Genomic DNA, 19,648 nt, shown 5'->3' with positions numbered 1-19,648 from the left:
GTGTGGGTTCGGTCCGGCTTGTGGTAAATAATTATTACTGTTTTCTCGCTCTTTTAAGACGAGGTGTGGCGTTGAGTTCCGCAACTCAATACGCTAGTAAGTAAATTAGCTAGAACGTTTTATAACATTGGACGGAACATTGTTTAGCGCGACTGTATCACAACGGGAATATATGGGTTAAGATACTTAGGTAACTTTAATAAAATCATTATATTATGAGAGCAATATAAAAAAAAACAAGAAGGGAATCAACCAAAAAAGAAATAAAAATCCAACATAAAATATGAATAATCAAAAAAATACACATTTATTCAACGAACAAACAAAACAATTACATTACTACAGCAGCCGCTGGCATCGATCTAACAGCTGCAATTTCACTTTCCCGCATTGGCATTTCGTTATATATACCAACCTGGCCGTCCCCGCAGCTATACAAAACACTGCCTTGGCCGTTGGCTGGCAAAGTACCGCCTAGTGTCACCGTGCCAAGGAATGGCATTGAACCAGTAACCGATACTAGACCATCTACAACTAAGCCATCCGCGAAAATGGAGAAGCTGGGAGATGGCAGCAGTGGCATTTGCATGGCGAGTTGGCCTGTGAATTGTCCTGGCATGCCATTTGGCATTGCCATCGGGTTAGCGAATTCTGGCATTATCGCCGCTGGCATACATTGGGTGAAGGCGTGCTGTAGAGAAAAAAAAAATTAAATTGCGTCATAGTGAGTATGTTTAAAACTAATAGTAAAAACCGCCTCGCTCAAATCATTTTATTTTCGCCACTCTGATAGACAAAGCGCAGCGTTTAGTTCCGCCATTTTACATGCAAAGCCTCAAAAATTGCAAGGAATATTTTCCAGGGAACGGATTGTCTCAACACTAGGAGAGGAAAGCTGGACGAAATATTTATATTGTATATAATAATTTAAAAAAATATATACAAACCTTTAAGCACAGCAAATGTAAACAGACAACGAATACAAATTTAGCCTCCATATCTAGTTAGTAAGTACTTTTCTTTATTGATGTCGACTAACCCACTATCCTATATATATTAGACGTTTATCAAGACGCACTATAGTATTTACGTCATACGCGATCGTCTATTACAAAATAATTCCTAATAAATACTGTTTAAAGTAATTGCTAAATTATGGTATTGGTATTGCTATATGTAATTGTAAAAACATCACGAATTTTCTAGCTTCTTTCTTGTGGATACATGTTTTAGTTTAAGAAATTGTTATTTAAATTACTTAATAAATAAATTTATGTAATGAATAAATAATATGTTATAAATATTTTTTACAGGGAAATTGTTACGTTGTGGTAGTGTAATAAGTTACCTATATATTTAAAATTTAATGCCTTATACTGTTTATTTATCTTTAGGTCTTTCTCTAAAAATAACAGGCATGGACGTAGAGAATTTTTTTAAGGGAGAAATCCTTGACTTTAGTTTCGAAGTGATATTTTTGAGTAAATGTAATTTTGTGTTGGAAAAGGTGACCAGGGAGACCAAGGTTTTTGACCAGAATATTCTGATATGGGCACGGCCCGCCCGTTCCCCTTCAACATTTTTAGGATTCCGTACCTCAAAAGGTAAAAATGGAACCCTTACCTATACTGCGTCTGTCAAGATCATTTATCTTGAGATTAATTTTAATTAGTTAAAAAAACTGTAAGTGCTATAAATCTAAAAAGAAAGTAAAGATTTCAATTATTATTGATATCGTGAAATAGATTTTATATACGTTATACGGTTATTATTTTAGAAATAATGGAGAATTGAAAGTTTTATTTCGGGGCAAGATGCCAAGGCGGCGTGCATCGCGAGGTTGCCGACCCACAAATTGGGGAAGATATTTTCGCACTTGGAAACGATTACTTAGATTAATGGACGTTCAAATAAAAAAACTGAACATTGTGCTAGAATTCATTGAGACCATTATGGCACAGTGTCTGATTATCATCGCGACGATAATGAGTGGGATTCCCTCCCGGGGGAACGAACTATTAAAATACCCAATTTCCTGGGATTTTTATCGGACATGCTTATTTTATGCATTATTATTGCTTAAACATATTCATTTTTTAACAGTACATCCATTGTTAATATGTACGAGTATTACTGTTACATATTTTTTTTCTAAAATCAGTTCCCTGGGCTGTACTTAAAAAATCTTGTGTATAAATAATAAATAACTCTTGGCTTCCTATTAGACTTCGCAGGAATACTCATATATTACATATTCTTTACTGTGTGCTGTTTAATCCTGCAACCCCTTTTTACCTAAAAGAACTATTTCAGTTTTTATGTAACTCGTATGATATATATATGTATGGTTTTATTTATCTATATTTTTAAGTATGAGTTTATGTATGTATATTGTATATACACCGCCTACCGTTCTTTCTAAGTATTCCTACACCATCGCTTATAGCGATAACACCGCCAGCTGTACATTTCCTTCTGTTTTTTCTTATATTTCTTTTATTTTCCTGTATTTTTTGTAGTATACAATAAAGTGTATTATTATTATTATAATCTATGTTTAACTATGTATAAATAAACATATAATAAAGCAAACGACAATATAGTATTAAGTAGGTCATTATGCATCAACAGTTAATGACCTATCGTTGATTAAAGTATTGTATTAAACTAAATAATTAGGTGATTTAATAATGGTTGGAATAGACCTGATTGCCGTCGTTCCTGGATTCGTATCCCGAATGCCATTGTTACATATAAAATCATAATTATGTTTATATATTAAAAGTTGTGGCCAGGAGCACAAAGTGTGACTATAAGGGCGACAGGTGGCTTTTCCCACTCGAGGAAATTAAATATTTAATACTTTCATTTCTTCGCTTTGGTGTCGTGGTATATCAATATAATGAAGTTGAAGAGAAGAAATAGGTAAAGTTGTTTCTTCTCTTCTTTTCACAAATCTAATAGAAAAACATCTTTTCATGTTGGATATCCCATTTTTGGTCGAGATATGTAGGCTATATGACATCACTTTCATCGTTTCGATGCACCCTAGGGTACCTTAGCTGTGTTAAAACCTTGGGCACTGTGTCCATACACTTTAATTATTATATTTTAATTTGATTAGGACACAAAACCGTGGTATAAAAGGATGGGTCTTATGGAACTTACGTATTACAATCGAAATTCATAGTTGAGGTTAAAAGTTAGAGTAATGACCAACCTAACGACACTTATCTTTCATTGATAAGATTTTGTACTTCGCGGTTTATAAACATTTATTTACATAAGCCTATAAGTTTTTAAATAATAAGAAACATTATGTGTAACACTGAGGCCGTCGTGGTCCGGTGGTACAAGTGTGTGACTAAACGCGACGATTGCGGGTTCGAATTCCAATCGGGGAAACTCTGCTCTGGTACCAAGGCATAGTGCGGCGTTGAATTCCGTCACTCAAAATTTAAGAATAAGTAAATAAATTTAATAAACATTTTAACCATTTCAGAAAAAATAATTTCCGCTGCTTAAAACGTAATAAGATTAACCTAACATTTTAGACATTTAAAGCTTCCTTCCTATTTATCAGCCATGCTTAAGTGTTCTCCGAACAGTAAAACTAACCGACGGTGATTAACCTATATTGTGTTTACGAGAAATGTCGTAACGCGTTCCTTGTTCTTAGATTTTAATTATTTATTTTTGAGCGTTTTACAGCCTTACTGTTATAGTATTATAGATTAACTAGTTGTCACCCGAACTTTTATTTGTGTGGACTATATATATAGGTAAAATAGAAACTTCCGGATTTTTTTATTTTTTTCGTAGAATTTTTTTAAAAAAAACTTCGAAGTACTATGACTCCTTTACACTCCCTCACAGGCCAAAAGACTTAAGTTAAATTTGGCCTTTCAACTTTAGTGGTTCATATTATTAAACATTATAACTTAATATTAAACATGAAAACTTCGAATGCTTTGCAGCCTTTTTTATAGTGATAAAAAGCCACCTCAAATTAAATAAATCCGAATTTAAACGAAAAAAGAAAATCTCTAAATTTATCTAAAAAAAAGTTAAATTAAAACTATTACACATTAAAATATTCCCAACTATTTAACTAAAAACCACCACAAAGCAAAACGACACATAATTAAAGCATCAACACATCAGTCTAAAGCCAGTTCGCGATGTGGCTGGGCGTCCTGTTTCTCATCGCGGGCGCGGGCGCGATCACGCGCGATCAGTTCTACCCTCACGGCCATGGCGTGGACCAGAGGCTGCCACGAGGTTCCTCGGTTTCTTCACCGGAAATTAAGCTGAACGTGCCCATTTTGTTCTTTGGAGAGACATACGAAAATATATATGTAAGTTAGCTTTTGTTTTTTTTAATTGCTAAGTTTCGTAGGGTAGGATCAAATTTTTGATTAAGTTAGTCAGGTTTGATTGTATATAGCAGGGTAGGAGAAGTGATAGTACACTCCGTTCTCATAACTTTCCGCCCAATTTTAATACATTAAGTACGTGTTTAGTGCCGGTGGTTTTTGTTAAATTGTTTCATGTCATTTCAAAAAAATGAGTAATTCAGAAGTAAAAGTTAATTGAAATAATTTGGAGCTTATCCTAATATTTTTTTCTCTATTGTAAATAGAGTGAGATTTTATCAAAAAATCTTTTTAAACATTGTTTATTATCTGTTAAATTCGAATTCCTAGCCTATGTAAATGCCCAGTATCAAAAGCTGACGTAGAATAATGACCCCATCAGTTTTCTTCGAAATGATATCATAATATTGATAAATGTAAAATATTTTAATAACGAAGATAAATAAATTTACCATACTTCGTCTTTTAGAAACTTTTGAAATCTTTAAGTTACTTTTTAGTTTAATTTAAAAAAAAACATTTTGTATTAAAGATGACATGCTATAATAAAATTATAATTGTTAATAAATAATTAGTACGTAAGCTATCGATTATTTATTTTGATAATAAAGATTCTTATTTTTGGAAATGATACACATTTTTACGTCCCACTGTTTCTCAGAAATAGTTTGGGTAAAGTGTCGACGAAAATAAAGAAAGTGGAAATCCCGAAATACAAATAATGAACGGACGTTTGTTTATATTATATGCATTTTTACTATCGCACGCCGTCGTGTGCCAAATGTATTTATTTTGTCATTGCAAGCTAATAATATATGAAAGTTGGGTATAATTTAGAAATGAGGTGACCTTAGAAATTATTTTCTAAATATATAAAATATTAATGTTATCTATATATCTCGTATATATTAATATCTCTAAGTCAAAATGCTTGTCAACTATAAACTCCGAAATGTCACATATTAAAGTGTTCTGACTTAAAAGATAAGATAATTTTTATCTTAATTATTGATGTATTTTTTATTTTAATAGCAAATTTAGTTTAATATGGTCCTATACCAAGAGCCAATGATTGCCAGACCTTCGTTCTTTATAAAACCTGAAAGTTTCTTAAACTTAAATGTCGGTTAGTGGTTTGGCAGTTAGTTAACTAAGGTGTATGAAATAGAACTTTATATATGTAAAACTGTAACAATAAAGGATTAAAGGTTCCAGAAAATATAACTCATATGGTTCTTTTATAACTTTGTCAATTTTGTTATATTATAATTATGTAATTTATTTAAGCAAATTCATATACAATATGATGAAGCGTTCGCAAAGTCCACATATTTTCTATTCAAATTATTTCTTTTATACATATGTATTATGGTACTTAGAAGGTTAAAAGGCGGTGGTATCAAAAAATTTCAAATTCAAATCTTTGTATGCTAATCCTTACTTCCGTTATTTACACGTGCTCGAGTTAATTGAAATGGAACAACGTCCGAAATTATAATTGTTAGGACAATAGACAGTGTATTAGATAAAACAAACAAATTAGGTTTGTTCATTTCTAATGGTCGTCATTTATTAATGAATAATTTATAATTACCTAAAGAGGTTGGCAGGAAGCGGATGGTTCCGAAGAGATTTTTATGTAAATTTAAGTCATAATTTTTTCAGCTTTATGATGCAGGCACCTAGTGATAAGATACTCTGTTTTCCGTTTCCGAATCCAGGGTATTACGTGTTACATGACAAAATTCAACCAAAAACCATCTTACTCCGGGGAATCACTCTCAGTAAGAATCGAACCCACAACCAATGCGTTTACAGTCGGCCACTGTGCCACTGCGACATTATTACGCCCTACATTAGTTTGATCTAATATCAATAACTTTAGGACTAATCAGAAGTCATTGCCCGAGTGTCCTCCGCCCACGTGTTCCGCTGCACTCTTATCAAAATTGCACTAAATGAAGATTCGCAAAATTAATATTAAATTATTTACCATTGTTAAAATAATTCTATATTTTATTTTATTTACATTCACGGTTCTTCCTTATACAATGCTGTATTTGAGAGCTTGTTCGTAGTACATGTCGATAGATTCGATGACAGATGATTGTTTTGTGATATCGTTTTTAGGGTTCCGTATCTCAAAAGGTAAAAACGGTACCCTTATAGGATCGCTTTGTTGTCCATCTGTCCGTCAGTCTAGTCCATTAATCTTGAGAACGCGTGGAGGTATGAAGCTGAAATTGACATCAAATATTAGGTCTATCTTTAAAAAAATTACTGAAAAATGAATGAAACTTAAATCAAATCACAAAAGAAGAACATATTGACCTTGTTAAAAATTAAACTGTAATTGTATGAACTATAACACATTTGCAAATAAGTAACTTAAATATACAAATATTTTATAATAATTGTTATGATAAGTGTAAATTTTTATAATAAATAATAATTAGGTAATCTGGACTGTGGGAACCTGTCATTTAGTCAACTATTTCAGTCGAATATTTTAATAAAAAAAATAACAATTAGAGTTAAACGTGAACATCTACAAAGTAGTATGAAGAGAACTATTATTATATACTTTATTTTTAGTTAAGGCATTATGCCGTATATTGCATGGGAGGCAGAGGGCATCTGGGATCTAGTGTTAAGATATTCCATTCATATAAAACACTGCCGTTCCTCTCTTTCCGATTTCTGGAGGCATTGCATGTTGAATGGCAGAACTCAGAGGCGTGCTTTTACCTCGAAATATTAAATATTTAATTTTCTCGAGAACTCACAACTTGTTACGTATACAGTCGCCCTCATCCTTTTTTTTCCAAAAAAAAAATAAGTAAAAGGCCAAATATCTACATAGTATCAACAGGACTATTATAATATTATGAATGTATTATATTTAGCTTAGAAATTTTTGTGTTGTTATCTGAAGTTAAGCAAATGTCAAGACCTCAGTAGGTGCCTAAGCATTCGATATTGTTATCGGTGGGGTCACAGCGTGTGTTCTCGTACCTAATCAAAAAACATATTTTACTATGTAAGTATACTTACTTAATAATTATTACGCAAGAGATCTGTAATAATTATACAATACTAGCGGACGCGCGCAGCTTCACTTGCGTATTTAGGGGGTGAATTCTAATAACCCATGAAACATATATTCAATGAAATATTTTTAAGAGTCTAAATTTCAAATTTTATAAAAATCGGTGGCGATTTAAAGATTTTTCCATACAAACTTTCAACCCCTTATTTGCACCCTTAGGGGGTGAATTCTAGAAAACCATGAAACACGTGTTCAATTAAATACTTTTAAAAATCTAAATTTCAAATTTTATTAAAATCGGTGCAGATTTAATTTTTTTTCCATACAAACTTTGAACCCCTATTTCACCCCTTTAGGGTTAAAATTTTTCAAAATCCCTTCTTAGTGGATGTCCAGATTACGAAAGTAAACATCTGTCCAAATTTCATGTTTCTACCATTAGCGGTTACTGCTGTGCGTGCGTCTTACCTCAGTCAGTGAGGACAAGTCCTTTTATATATATAGATTTACACAATATGTCTATAGGTATAGGCACTGAGAGTAATTTGAGTGCCTGTCTACAGGCAAAATCTCTAGAATTCGGCGGAAAGTGAGGAATGGAGTGTCTTAACACTAGGTTCCCTCTGCCTACCCTCGTGTGTGCGGGATATAGCGTGAAGCTAACTTATTTTTTTATTATTTTTATTACCCGCTCTTATAATACGAAACGTGGCATTGAGCTTCGCCATTTAACACAATCTCCGAATTCGGCTAAAAATTAGAGAACGGAGAGCCTTAACATAAGGTTCCCTCTACCTAACCTGCTATGCTGAACTATTTGAGATCTAAAAACATAATATATATTTATGTATTAATAAATATTCTTATAAACGTATCAAGTAATTTAAATTAGCACTTCATTGTTGATTTTTTGCTAGTCATTTTTAGTTTTATGAATTGGAAAGACTATATGAGTATAAAAAACTAAAATATTTTATCTTTAGCTGCATTCAGAACATTCATACCTCCAACTATGTGTTCTGTCTTATGCAACTATAGTCTTAGATAGTCGCTTCGTGCTCAATATGAAAAAAATAGGTTAAATGTGTTAGCTTAAGATAAAACTAATTTTATAAAATGTGTTTTTTTTTTATATTTCAGGTAAACAATTATGGAATATTATCATTCAGGGCAGACATACCAAGTTTCCTCAATGCTGAATTTCCTCTGCCGTATCCATCGATAGCAGCATTTTACTCCAACGTCGACACTTCAGAATCTGGCGAGGTATACTATAGAGAAACAAACGAGTCTCACGTATTAACCAAAGCAGAAGATATTGTGCAGAATAACTTCCACGATTATTACGATTTTAGACCAACAAGTGTTTTCATAGCCTCGTGGATAGACGTGACGTACGCGAGCAAGCAATGGCAAGACCGCAAAAATAGCTTCCAAATAGCAGTAATAAGCAATGGCACAGAATCTTTTGTGCAACTCTTGTATCCAGAGAGAGAAATACAATGGGTACAAAAGGAGACTCGGCCCGGCAGCTTGCCAGATGCTAAAGCTCAAGCTGGTTTCATAGCAGACGATGGGCGGCTTTTCACTTTAAGAGGCTCTGGTAGTCATCAAATAAGAAATGTTGTTTCGTAAGTTTAGTATATATAATACATCGTACTAAGCTTACTATTTAGACTAAGTTAAATTAAGTTTTTATTAACTAACTTTTAATATTTTAGGTGGTCGAATACACAAGAACCAGGAATATATCTTTTTCGGGTGGGAAATATCTCAATAAACGGCACTGTGGCTGTACCAGACCAGTATGATGAAAATGAAGTTGAAATTGAAGAAGAGACCAAAACTTGTGCGCAGAGTGGTCCGAGCGTTTGCCACTTGCAGGCAAAATGTGTAGATTATCAAGCTGGAATATGTTGCCAATGCAATGAGGGCTTTTATGGAAATGGAAAATCGTGTATTAAAAACGATGTACCATTGAGGGTACACGGAAAGTTAAATGGTATTATAAACAATGTAAATCTTAATGATGTTGACATCCAAGCGTACATTGTTTTAGCCGACGGAAGAACCTACACGGCACTTTCACAGGCACCACAGTCTCTAGGAAGTAGTCTACAGCTTTTAAACACTCTAGGGGGAGCTATTGGATGGTTGTTTGCCAAACCATCCGGCTTAGCTAAAAATGGATATCAACTGACGGGTGGCTTTTTTAATCATACAGCTGATATATACTTCCCTGAAACTAAAGATAGAGTAATACTTAGCCAAGAATTTATTGGGCACGATGTGTTTGATCAATTGACGTTGGACGCAGATATACGTGGTACTATCCCAAACGTACTCCCCGGTACTAGGTTGGAGATAACTGAATTCGAGGAACAGTACACTGCTATAGATCCTGGACAAATACACAGCGTTTCAAATCGTATATTTACAAATAAAATAACAGGTCAAAAATATGAGCAAATAGTATCTCAAACATTTGTATTCAATCCTTGCAAATATGCACCACCCTCAGAGGAAGATTCAGCCCCGTTAACGTTGAAAGTCATTAAAAATTATCTGGGGTATGAATCCAGGGATAACATTGTTAGATATGGTTCTAGCAATAAAATAATTTCTAATGACCACCTAGATCCATGTGTTGAGGGACGTGATTCATGTGGTCCGCATAGTACGTGTGTTGCAAGAGGTGATTCGTTCGCTTGTGTATGTCAACCAGGTTTCACTAGTATTTACTATGGAGAGTCAAATATTTGTGTAGATATAGACGAATGTGAAGCATCCACTCATAACTGTGATGTAAACGCTGACTGTTACAATTTCGATGGTGGATTTCAATGTAAATGTCATGATAGTTATGAAGGAAATGGTGTTACTTGCAACTATGTATCACGCTGTCGGGATAAGATCTGTGATTCCAATGCACAGTGTATAGATAACCCAGCCGAAGAAGCTTTTTGTGTGTGCAAGCCTGGTTATACTGGAGATGGTCAAAGATGTTGGCGGGCTGTCGAATCTTGCAATTGCTCTCCTTATGCTCATTGTAGTTTTTATGAAGAATCTAATAGTTACCGATGTGAATGTAATCCAGGATATATAGGCGATGGAAGCTATTGCATTGAAGATATTGACCAACAAAGAGAAATAACAGAAAGGTCAAAACCAGAGCCAGAAGAAGAACAGGTATCAGAACAGGTATCAGAACAGGTACCAAAACAAGGACTAGATCAGGATCGAAAATCACTTCCGGATCAACACCAAGTATTAGAACCAGAACCATATCCCCAACAAGGACAAAATCCACCACAAGAGCAATATCCCACACAGGAACAATATCCCTCACAAGAACAATATCCCCCACAAGAACAATATCCACCACAAGAACAATATCCCCCCCAAGGACAATATCCCCCACAAGGACAATATCCCCCACAAGGACAATATCCCCCACAAGAACAATATCCCCCCCAAGGACAATATCCCCCACAAGGACAATATCCCCCACAAGGACAATATCCCCCACACGAACAATATCCCCCACAAGGACAATATCCACCACAAGAACAATTTCCATCACAAGGACAATATCCCCCACAAGAACAATATCCCCCACAAGAACAATATCCACCACAAGAACAATATCCACCACAAGAACAATTTCCATCACAAGGACAATATCCCTCACAAGAACAATATCCAGGGCAAGGACAATATCCACCACAAGAACAAAATCCATCACCAGAACAAACACCGGAAGCTGATCACGTTACAGAACCTGAGTCTTATCCATTATCTGAATATGAACCTTCGCAAAGCCATGGAACCGTAACAGAAGAAGTTACAAAACCCAATAGAGTAGTTGTTAATACTCCGGACCCAACCACTCCACTTGCCGAGGCTGAGTATAATGAGACATATGTGTTGCCACATTGTGATGTCTATGGATGTATTTGTCCACCTGGCTATTCACTTACCAAATATGAAGAAAATGATTTATGTCGTATAGATAGCTATACCGAACCAGAAGTAGATGAAAATGGCGATTCTTCAAGTAAGTTTGCACATTCTACTAATTGAAGGCTACTAAGAAAGCCATACATACCCGTATTGTTAAAGCAACTGTATGTGAAGGTAATTCTGACTAACTTTAAGGAATGCTTAAAAATGATTTCTCTTATATAATTTTTATTGTTTTCAGTTACATGTTCTGCTGATGCTGATTGTCCACCAAATGCGATATGTTCGTTTTTATCTGATTCATACTTGACAAATGATCAAACTATAGGCCACTGTGTTTGTCCTGAGGGATATGAAGGTGACGCTTACGAGTGCATTGAACGGTCAGGGTCAAGTTGTTCTTGCGGTCCCAACGCGCACTGCGTTGGAACAGCTGCCGCGGAGCTCATCTGCGTTTGCGATTCTGGATACCACGGTGATGGATACAGATGCCGACCTAACTTCAGTTGTACTAATAATTCAGATTGTGAATACAATGCAGAATGTCGACCAGAAGACAATACCGGGGAATATGTATGTCAGTGCATTGAAGGTTTTGTTAAAGATGAAAATGACGCTTGTATACCAGATGGACAATTGTGCAATGGAGCCGTGTGTGCAGAACATGCGTCTTGCTTGTTTGATACAACATTAGAGGTCAATTATTGTCGTTGTGATGAAGGTTTCGAAGGTGAAGGTATTTCCAAATGCGTACCATTAGGCAAAACCTGTGATGTTGCAAATGACTGTAATCCTAATGCAGTTTGTACACCAACTGAGTCGACTTATCAGTGCATATGTCGGGAAGGATATTCAGGAGATGGGTATAGGTGTGATCCCGAATTAAACTGTAAAACTAACATCTATCTTTGCGATATTCATGCTTCGTGCCTGAAGACGAGAAACGGCTATGAATGTGAATGTAACACAGGGTACAATGGCAACGGGACTAACTGCGAATTAAATCCTAGACAGGCCGGAAACTTTTTAGTAGCAAGTGACGGAGCATCAGTTTATCGTGTGCCTTTTAAAGTAACTCCCAGAGAATTCGCAACTCCATTTAACAGTGCCATTTATCAGATAGCCGTTGGCATCGACGTTGATTGTTTGACGGGAAAAATCTATTGGGGTGATGTCGGTGGGGGAGCAATAAAGAGAGCTTCGTATGACGGTTCCGACTTTGAACAATTTTTACCATATGGTAAGCCCCTTTTTGAGCATTTTTTGTATAATAGTTAACTTCTTTTTTTTTTAAATATTTTAATTGTTTTCGTATTTTTAGATGTTCAGTCGCCGGAGGGGCTGTCAGTAGATTGGGCAGCGAGAAATATATTTTGGACAGACTCAAAGAAACTTTCAATTGAAGTAGCAAACTTAGACACTAAAATAAGAAAAGTATTATTCCGTAAAGAGGGTATACTTAACCCTCGTGGCATTGCAGTGCATCCAGGAAAAGGGTATATAAGATAATTTTTTGGCATATTAATAAATATTTAAAGTTAATTTTTCTTTAATTTTATCATTAGATTATTGGTAGGAAACTTCTCCAGATATAAATAAATATTATATAATCTTTTTCTACATCTTTTATAGTTAACATCTACCTTTTAAAAATTAATATTATTAATTTATTACAGTAAAATATTTTGGACTGACTGGAATCGCGGTGGGCCTAAAATAGAGTGGGCTAACATGGACGGTTCACAACGTGGCATCTTCCTAGACAAGACTGAAGTGAAACTGCCTAATTCTTTAGCAATTGATTGGTCTAGAGACAGGTTGTGCTTCACAGACGCTGGTTTCTTTAACATAAAATGTGTTAGCATCGATACGTTGGAAAGTGAAATAATTGCCAGTAACTGCTCCTATCCATTTGGTTTGGCAATCAATGGTGACAATTATTATTGGAGTGACTGGAAAACGTGAGTATCTTACAAGTTTAAATCACAAAAAAAAATAAGTTTTCTGAAAATTGGCAATATGTATAATAGAAATATTAAAAAATCTGATTCACACTGTATCCCGTACACAGCAGGGTAGGCAGAGGGAACATAGTGTTAACACACTCGGTTCTCCACTTTCCGCCGAATTCTGAAGGCATTCCGTGTTAAGTGGCGTAACTCAGCGCCGCGCTTTTGCCTCGTTACCAGAGCGAAGAAACGGATAAATTTAAGAAAATATTTCCTTTCTTCGCGTGGGGTTTGCACACAACCATCGCGTTACAGTCACTCCCTTGTAGGGGGGCACAAGGCCCGCCACGACGGATAGAAATATAAACCGATTTTTAGGGAAATTTCACGAAGATTGTCATTTAATCGATCGGGGGAAATATCTCACTAAGTGAGAATTATACTTGTAACTATAGACAAATATAATATCATAGATACTAGTAACTACATATGTAAATTTCAAAATCTTATCCCATTTTTTTAACATTTAGGTTAAAAATAGAATATATAAACAACTTAACGCAGCTCAAAGGGCAAGTGCCTATTGCGACAGCCTCAAGACGTTTGTACGGTGTCACTGTAGCCCCAGAATCCTGCCCAGCTCAGAGTAATATCTGTCAATATAGAAACGGTCAATGTGAACCAGATCAAATATGCCTCCCCGACGGTCAAGGAGGAAGGACTTGCGTCGGCGGGGATGCCAATTAAATTTTATTTATATGATATAATAATTTTATTTTCACTGAATAATTTTATTGCCACAGAAAAATAAGAACAAAACGCTTTCACTATTTATATAGATTTTTTTGTTAGTAATAGAAACGGAAATCATATAGCTTCTCTATTATATCCCAGCCGAGGGTTTTTATATACATTTTTTTTGTAATTATATAAAATCTACATATTATTTATTACCATAGATTAGTAATAATAAAAAATGACACACTTTATATAATTTTTTTTATCTGTACTTAAGAGGTGCCAAAATGAAAAAGGTAAGAATAAAATCTTTAATGTTATTTAATAATAAAATGAAATAAAACTGAATAAGTGTTAATTATATATATTTTAATTTCAAGAGCTAATTTCATACATGTGTATTAAAAGAAAATAACAAGCAAAATAACCTGTATAAGTTATAGCTATATACTACGAGTATATAAGCTATTTTTACAGATATTAAAAAATATATACATATTCAAAAGAAACTAAATCACATGAGTGAATACAGCTTAGAAACTAAACTATTTAAATAGTAACATTATACAGTGCTAATGTTTTATTTATAAAACAATGACCTTTTTATTGTAAAATGTAAATATATCACTTACAAAAAATTCTATTGTTTTTTTATTCATTATCTATTGTCTTAAAGATTTTTAAATATTGGATGTTAATAATAGAATTAACTCAAACTTTTTTTAGCTTCACGCTGTATCCCACACATAGCAGAGTAGGCAGAAGACCTGGGAGCCTAGTGTTAGGGCACTTCCCTAATTTGCGCAGAATTTTAGAGGTATTGCGTGTTGAGCGGTACAATTCAATGCCGCGCCTTACGCTTTCGCCTTATTACCAGACCGATGAAATAAAAAACATTTCAACACCCCCAGTAGGAGCCAAACTACAATCTCAAAATTTTCAACATATATTAGAAAATGTATATAATCAATGGTTATTATATAGTCTGTGGAAATTTTATGTGTTTTCTTAAATATTTTATTATCTTTAGTGTGAAAAAATTAATACATTTTAAAGTTGGTTGAATATTTATCAATATTTCTGAGTAATATTTAAGTAGTTTCTTTATTATTTAACATCCATTATTAATAATAAATCATAATTCTTTTTCTTTAATATATTATCTGTATTGAAAAATAACATTTTAGTATGAATTATATAAAATTGTTAGTGTTAAGATTCTTATAGTTCAAATTTAATTTATTAAATAGAAAGTTATACAATTTTAAGTCAATTATAATACTACAAAAAATATTATATGCTAATTACTATATTAAATATTTCATAATCATTAAAGTAAACAAGACAAAATTAAGAACAAAAAAAGACAATTATGTTTTTAAAATTTGTAATTATTTATCCTCTTATCTGTTTGGAATGACTGGTATTAATTTAGTAATAGGTAATCTGGTAAATTTTTAATTTAATATATTTATTTGTAATGAATTGGTATAAAAAATTACCAAAGTAGGTATTTCTTTATTAATTTCCATACTTATTTAAGCATCTAATAATAATAAAAAAAAATTAGATTCATTTATTATATAAAGCTACATACATATCTAAATTACTTTTGCTTTAATTTTTTTATTTGAATCTCGTTACTATTGTAGCTATTGAAATATAGTTTCTCAAAATTACTCAAATTACATAATTGGGATTTACCTTTTATAGATTCTTAGTTTCTTAGTATAATCAAATAAGAACATTATTAAATCTCATTTAGCCCCATACATCTTCTGTACGACCAAATTTAAACACAAGGGATCCTCCGAAAATGAATGCATTTTGAAGAAACAAACTAACTCCAGGCCAAGTGTGTTTACTGCTACCTGTTAAATGTAAAAAAATAATTTTGTTTAGCTTCATGCTGTATTCTGTATACAGCAGGGTGGGCAGAGGGATACTAGTATTGACACACTTTATTTACTCCCGGCAAATTATAGAAGCATTGCGTGTTAAGTAGCAGAAATCAAACATGCGCTTGGTCTTGTTACCAGAGTAAAGAAATAAAAATATTAAATGATTGAATTCCTTGAGTGGAATCAAACCCACAATAGTCGCGTTTACAGTCCACACACTGGTGGTGGTGGCACTGCACCATGACGGCATCCCACAATATATAAAAAGATATTTTATCTTATGAAAAGGCTGTTGCGGCGCAGTGGCACAGCATGTGACTGTAAAAATTCAAATTCAACATATTCTTTATTCAAATAGACAATTATTATAAGCACTTTTGAATCGTCAAATGAACATATGAACAAAAAGCTACCACCGGTTCCGAAGGCAGTTCTGCTGAGTAGAGCTGGCAAGAAACTCAGCAGTTGCTCTGTTGAGTTTACAACAACTCAACAGTTGTTGTAAACGCAACGTTTGTGGGTTCGATTTTTACTTTATCGGAATAAACATATTTTTTCACATCAAGTCAATCAATCAAACAAATTTCAGCTTTATAATATTAGCATTTATTTGTATACATGATGAGTTGATGTGTTTGTCCTTACCACAGCAAGGAAATGAAAATAATTCAAAACCTCAAATGAAAATCAAAACCGAAAACTGTCTTCAGCCTTAAAAAAATATTATTTAGTTAACTCTTTTGGAAATATAAAAGTAACATTACCTGCATTTACATAGTTAGCAAACAATATCCAGCATGCTGCTATCAAAGAGGCAAAACCTACTACGAAGCCTAGGAATAGCCAGAGTCGAGCTCCACGAGGTCCCATACAACCACCTGTGTAGGTTTCTCCTCTTACCTGAAATATGTAATAATTAATTACTATTAATGATGTTGTGGTGCAGTGGCACAAAGTGTGACTGTAGAAGCAACTGATTGTGGTATTGATCCACTCTCGAGGAAGTGAACTATTTATTTACATTTAAATTTTCATTTCTTCACTCTCCTGTCAAGGTACTAGTAACCTAAAACCAATATTTTTAGTTTTTTATTTATATTATGTGGATTTGTACATGCTAGTTTCAGAAATGCCTTTATTTATTTAAATGCAGTTTTTATTATTATATTTTGGGAAATTTCTCTTAACATTTTTGTTTGTTTTATATTTAGTTCATAAATGAAAAAGTACTGTATTTATATTGAACAAATAATGTTGTTAACATAATTCTTTTATTAAATTGACTGAAACTTTAGTTTGCCATTGCTATTGTCTTTAACACGATAATGTGTTCTTAGAACACAAAAGTAACTCAAATTAGTAAATAAATTATTGTATAGTTTAGTATAGTCATCATATAATTATTGTATAGTCTATAAATATTTTTTTTTTACTGAGTGAGTAACTGATCTGACAGACATATCCCAGCTAAGTAGTCCTACTAGAAACTTAGTACTTGCCCCAACCTTCACTAAATCTCTTTATCAATTATAATTTTATTGAGCTTAGCAGCGTGTTGTGTGCCAGAAGGACATATTAATATATAAAGTAATTGTTCCATTTATGAACACTATACAGAACATGCCCCAAACATGGGGCAGGGCATGTCAACATGCCCCAAACAATCACCAAAAACAGTCAAACACTGAACCGCGGCCCTATTCTGGGGTATGATATATACAGGGGCTGTATATGTAATCGCTTTTACCAAATTCTCTTCAGAAACATGAAAGTAACTTCATAAGACTATAATAAAAAAAAGAAGTAAAAAAATTAATACCTGAGCGTTAGAAACAGAGTTGACCATAAGTAGTGATAGAGTAGCCATCACTCCACACACATGAGCCGCATTGGGTAGGTCACCAGGATAAACTGATGCTGCATCAATGATGAACCACCATCCAGTGAAAAACTGGAATATTGAAAATCAAATGATAAAAAAAATATAGATATTTGTTTTCCTTTGTGTCGTTACTCATTTCACCAGCAATTATTCTTTTACTAGTAATTAATCCACGCAAATGCAATAGTATGATAAATAAATATATCTTTTTCATTTCATTACGTAAAATATTTTTTAAAGAAGAAATTAAACGATCAAGTTAAAGAAAGTGATTCATCAAGTACAAACCAGTAGACCAGCAAATATTGATGCTAGAATGTTCCGCTTTTCTCCACTTTCGAACCAAACGCAGCTTGGCATAGTAATATTATCGAAGCAGCTCATTTTGGAATTAGATTTTGAAATTACGAAACAATAATATAATTTAATCAAAAATCGCAAAGCAAATTTATTTGACAATACACGGACAATAACAGAATACGTCAACGTCAAAACATAAAGGGTCCACAGATAATAGTTACACATATTCAGATCAGTACCTTATACTAAAACTATATGTAATTTAAATAATGATCGTAATTTAATTCAGTTTATTTCTAAAGGTTTTCAAAGAATACATATTTTGAAACAAGTTGTATTAAGAATGTTTCAAGACGAAAAATGACCAGAATAATAATGTAATTTTACATTTTAGGCATTTTGTTTTCGACGAATAAATAAATAACCATAAATACATTTCGTTTTCTTATGTATGCTTTTTTTTCCATCAAGATTTGTTGAATTAATATAAAAATAAAACCAAAAATGGACAATTTAAAAAAATAACTGTTCGAACACTATTACTATAATACAATAGTTTCATACTTACTCAAAGTATTAACTACGTGACCGGCGACAGTCATAATAGTGAAAAATTCTATTTGCGCATTTACTCTTTGAATTGTTTTATAAGGGTACCCAAGGAACAATGAGTAGTGCCAAACGACTATCGAAGAATCTCAGTCATCCGAATTTTTCTTTAAAACAAAGTCCCTCATTACTCAGCCACGGCTTCCCTTCAATAGCAATTTATCGTTCAACTTTTTACAGTCATTTATTCTGGATACAGGATAACAATTGGATAGATATAGTAATTATTATTTTATTTAAAAAAAATGTTTATTGCTTATTTAAGATGAATAATAAAAATATTATCCATTTTTATACATATATTAACAGTTATAACATGATTTAAAATCTAACTTAAAACATATCTCATGTATTAAACAGAGTGATTAGTTTCTTTATTTTTATGTCTAATGTCTAGTATCCAAGGAATAGGTATATGCAATTAAAAAAAACTCTCAACAATGTGACAATTATAAATATTTTCTTTAGGTTCTTACATAAAAATAATTTACAGTAAAGAAAACCTAATGCTGTTAAAACACTTCGTTCTCTATAAAAGCTCGCTTATTAGGTATAGCACGGGAGGCAGATTGACTACTGCCTCCATCAATAAGTATCGCTGTATCCCGCACGGAGGATGGAGGGTCCATTTGCCTAACTATGCTACACCTAAGACACTCCGTTCCCCATTTTCTGCTGAATTTCGAAGTCATTGCGTGTTGAGTGGCGGAACTCAACGCTTCCTCGATTCCAGAACGAAGAAGAAATGAAAATATGAAATATTTTATTTTCTCGAGTGGGAATCCCATTACGCGACGGGCATTACAGACACACTTTGTGCCCCTGTGCCACTGCCAGTAATTTTTTTGTAAATGTTTGTAAATTCTATAAGTACATTACTC

At 33.4% G+C, this 19,648-nt stretch overlaps 3 protein-coding genes across 4 annotated transcripts; 1 reads left to right on the top strand and 2 right to left on the bottom strand.

Moving 5' to 3' along the window:
* Positions 1 to 277: 277 nt before the first annotated feature.
* LOC146529009 (chorion class CB protein M5H4-like) lies at positions 278 to 1,108 on the bottom strand. Its single transcript, XM_085202558.1, has 2 exons — positions 948 to 1,108; positions 278 to 691 (listed from the first exon to the last, which is right to left on the bottom strand). The coding sequence occupies exons 1-2, from the start codon at positions 996 to 998 to the stop codon at positions 332 to 334; spliced, it is 411 nt and encodes a 136-aa protein (XP_085058684.1). The 5' UTR covers positions 999 to 1,108; the 3' UTR covers positions 278 to 331.
* A 286-nt stretch (positions 1,109 to 1,394) lies between these two features.
* Ndg (Nidogen) lies at positions 1,395 to 14,817 on the top strand. Of its 2 annotated transcripts, none has more exons than XM_085202556.1 (7): positions 1,395 to 1,604; positions 4,165 to 4,358; positions 8,566 to 9,056; positions 9,147 to 11,482; positions 11,630 to 12,628; positions 12,710 to 12,884; positions 13,065 to 13,353. In XM_085202556.1, exons 2-7 carry the CDS (start codon positions 4,182 to 4,184, stop codon positions 13,351 to 13,353), a joined length of 4,467 nt encoding a protein of 1,488 aa, XP_085058682.1. In that variant the 5' UTR covers positions 1,395 to 1,604; positions 4,165 to 4,181. The 2 variants fall into 2 exon arrangements, with proteins under 2 accessions (XP_085058682.1, XP_085058681.1); XM_085202555.1 differs by lacking the exon at positions 1,395 to 1,604 and adding an exon at positions 13,868 to 14,817 and having other exon boundaries at positions 3,508 to 4,358; positions 13,065 to 13,349.
* LOC146529007 (transmembrane protein 50A) lies at positions 14,427 to 18,341 on the bottom strand. Its single transcript, XM_085202557.1, has 4 exons — positions 18,147 to 18,341; positions 17,796 to 17,927; positions 16,741 to 16,876; positions 14,427 to 15,946 (listed from the first exon to the last, which is right to left on the bottom strand). Exons 1-4 carry the CDS (start codon positions 18,240 to 18,242, stop codon positions 15,837 to 15,839), a joined length of 474 nt encoding a protein of 157 aa, XP_085058683.1. The 5' UTR covers positions 18,243 to 18,341; the 3' UTR covers positions 14,427 to 15,836.
* Positions 18,342 to 19,648: the final 1,307 nt, after the last annotated feature.

This window comes from Heliconius melpomene, chromosome 19, assembly GCF_056956725.1.
Source record: "Heliconius melpomene rosina isolate 202511_hmr_F chromosome 19, ASM5695672v1, whole genome shotgun sequence".
In the NCBI taxonomy this organism is placed as follows: domain Eukaryota; kingdom Metazoa; phylum Arthropoda; class Insecta; order Lepidoptera; family Nymphalidae; genus Heliconius; species Heliconius melpomene.
This window is presented reverse-complemented; position numbering and strand designations above follow the sequence as displayed.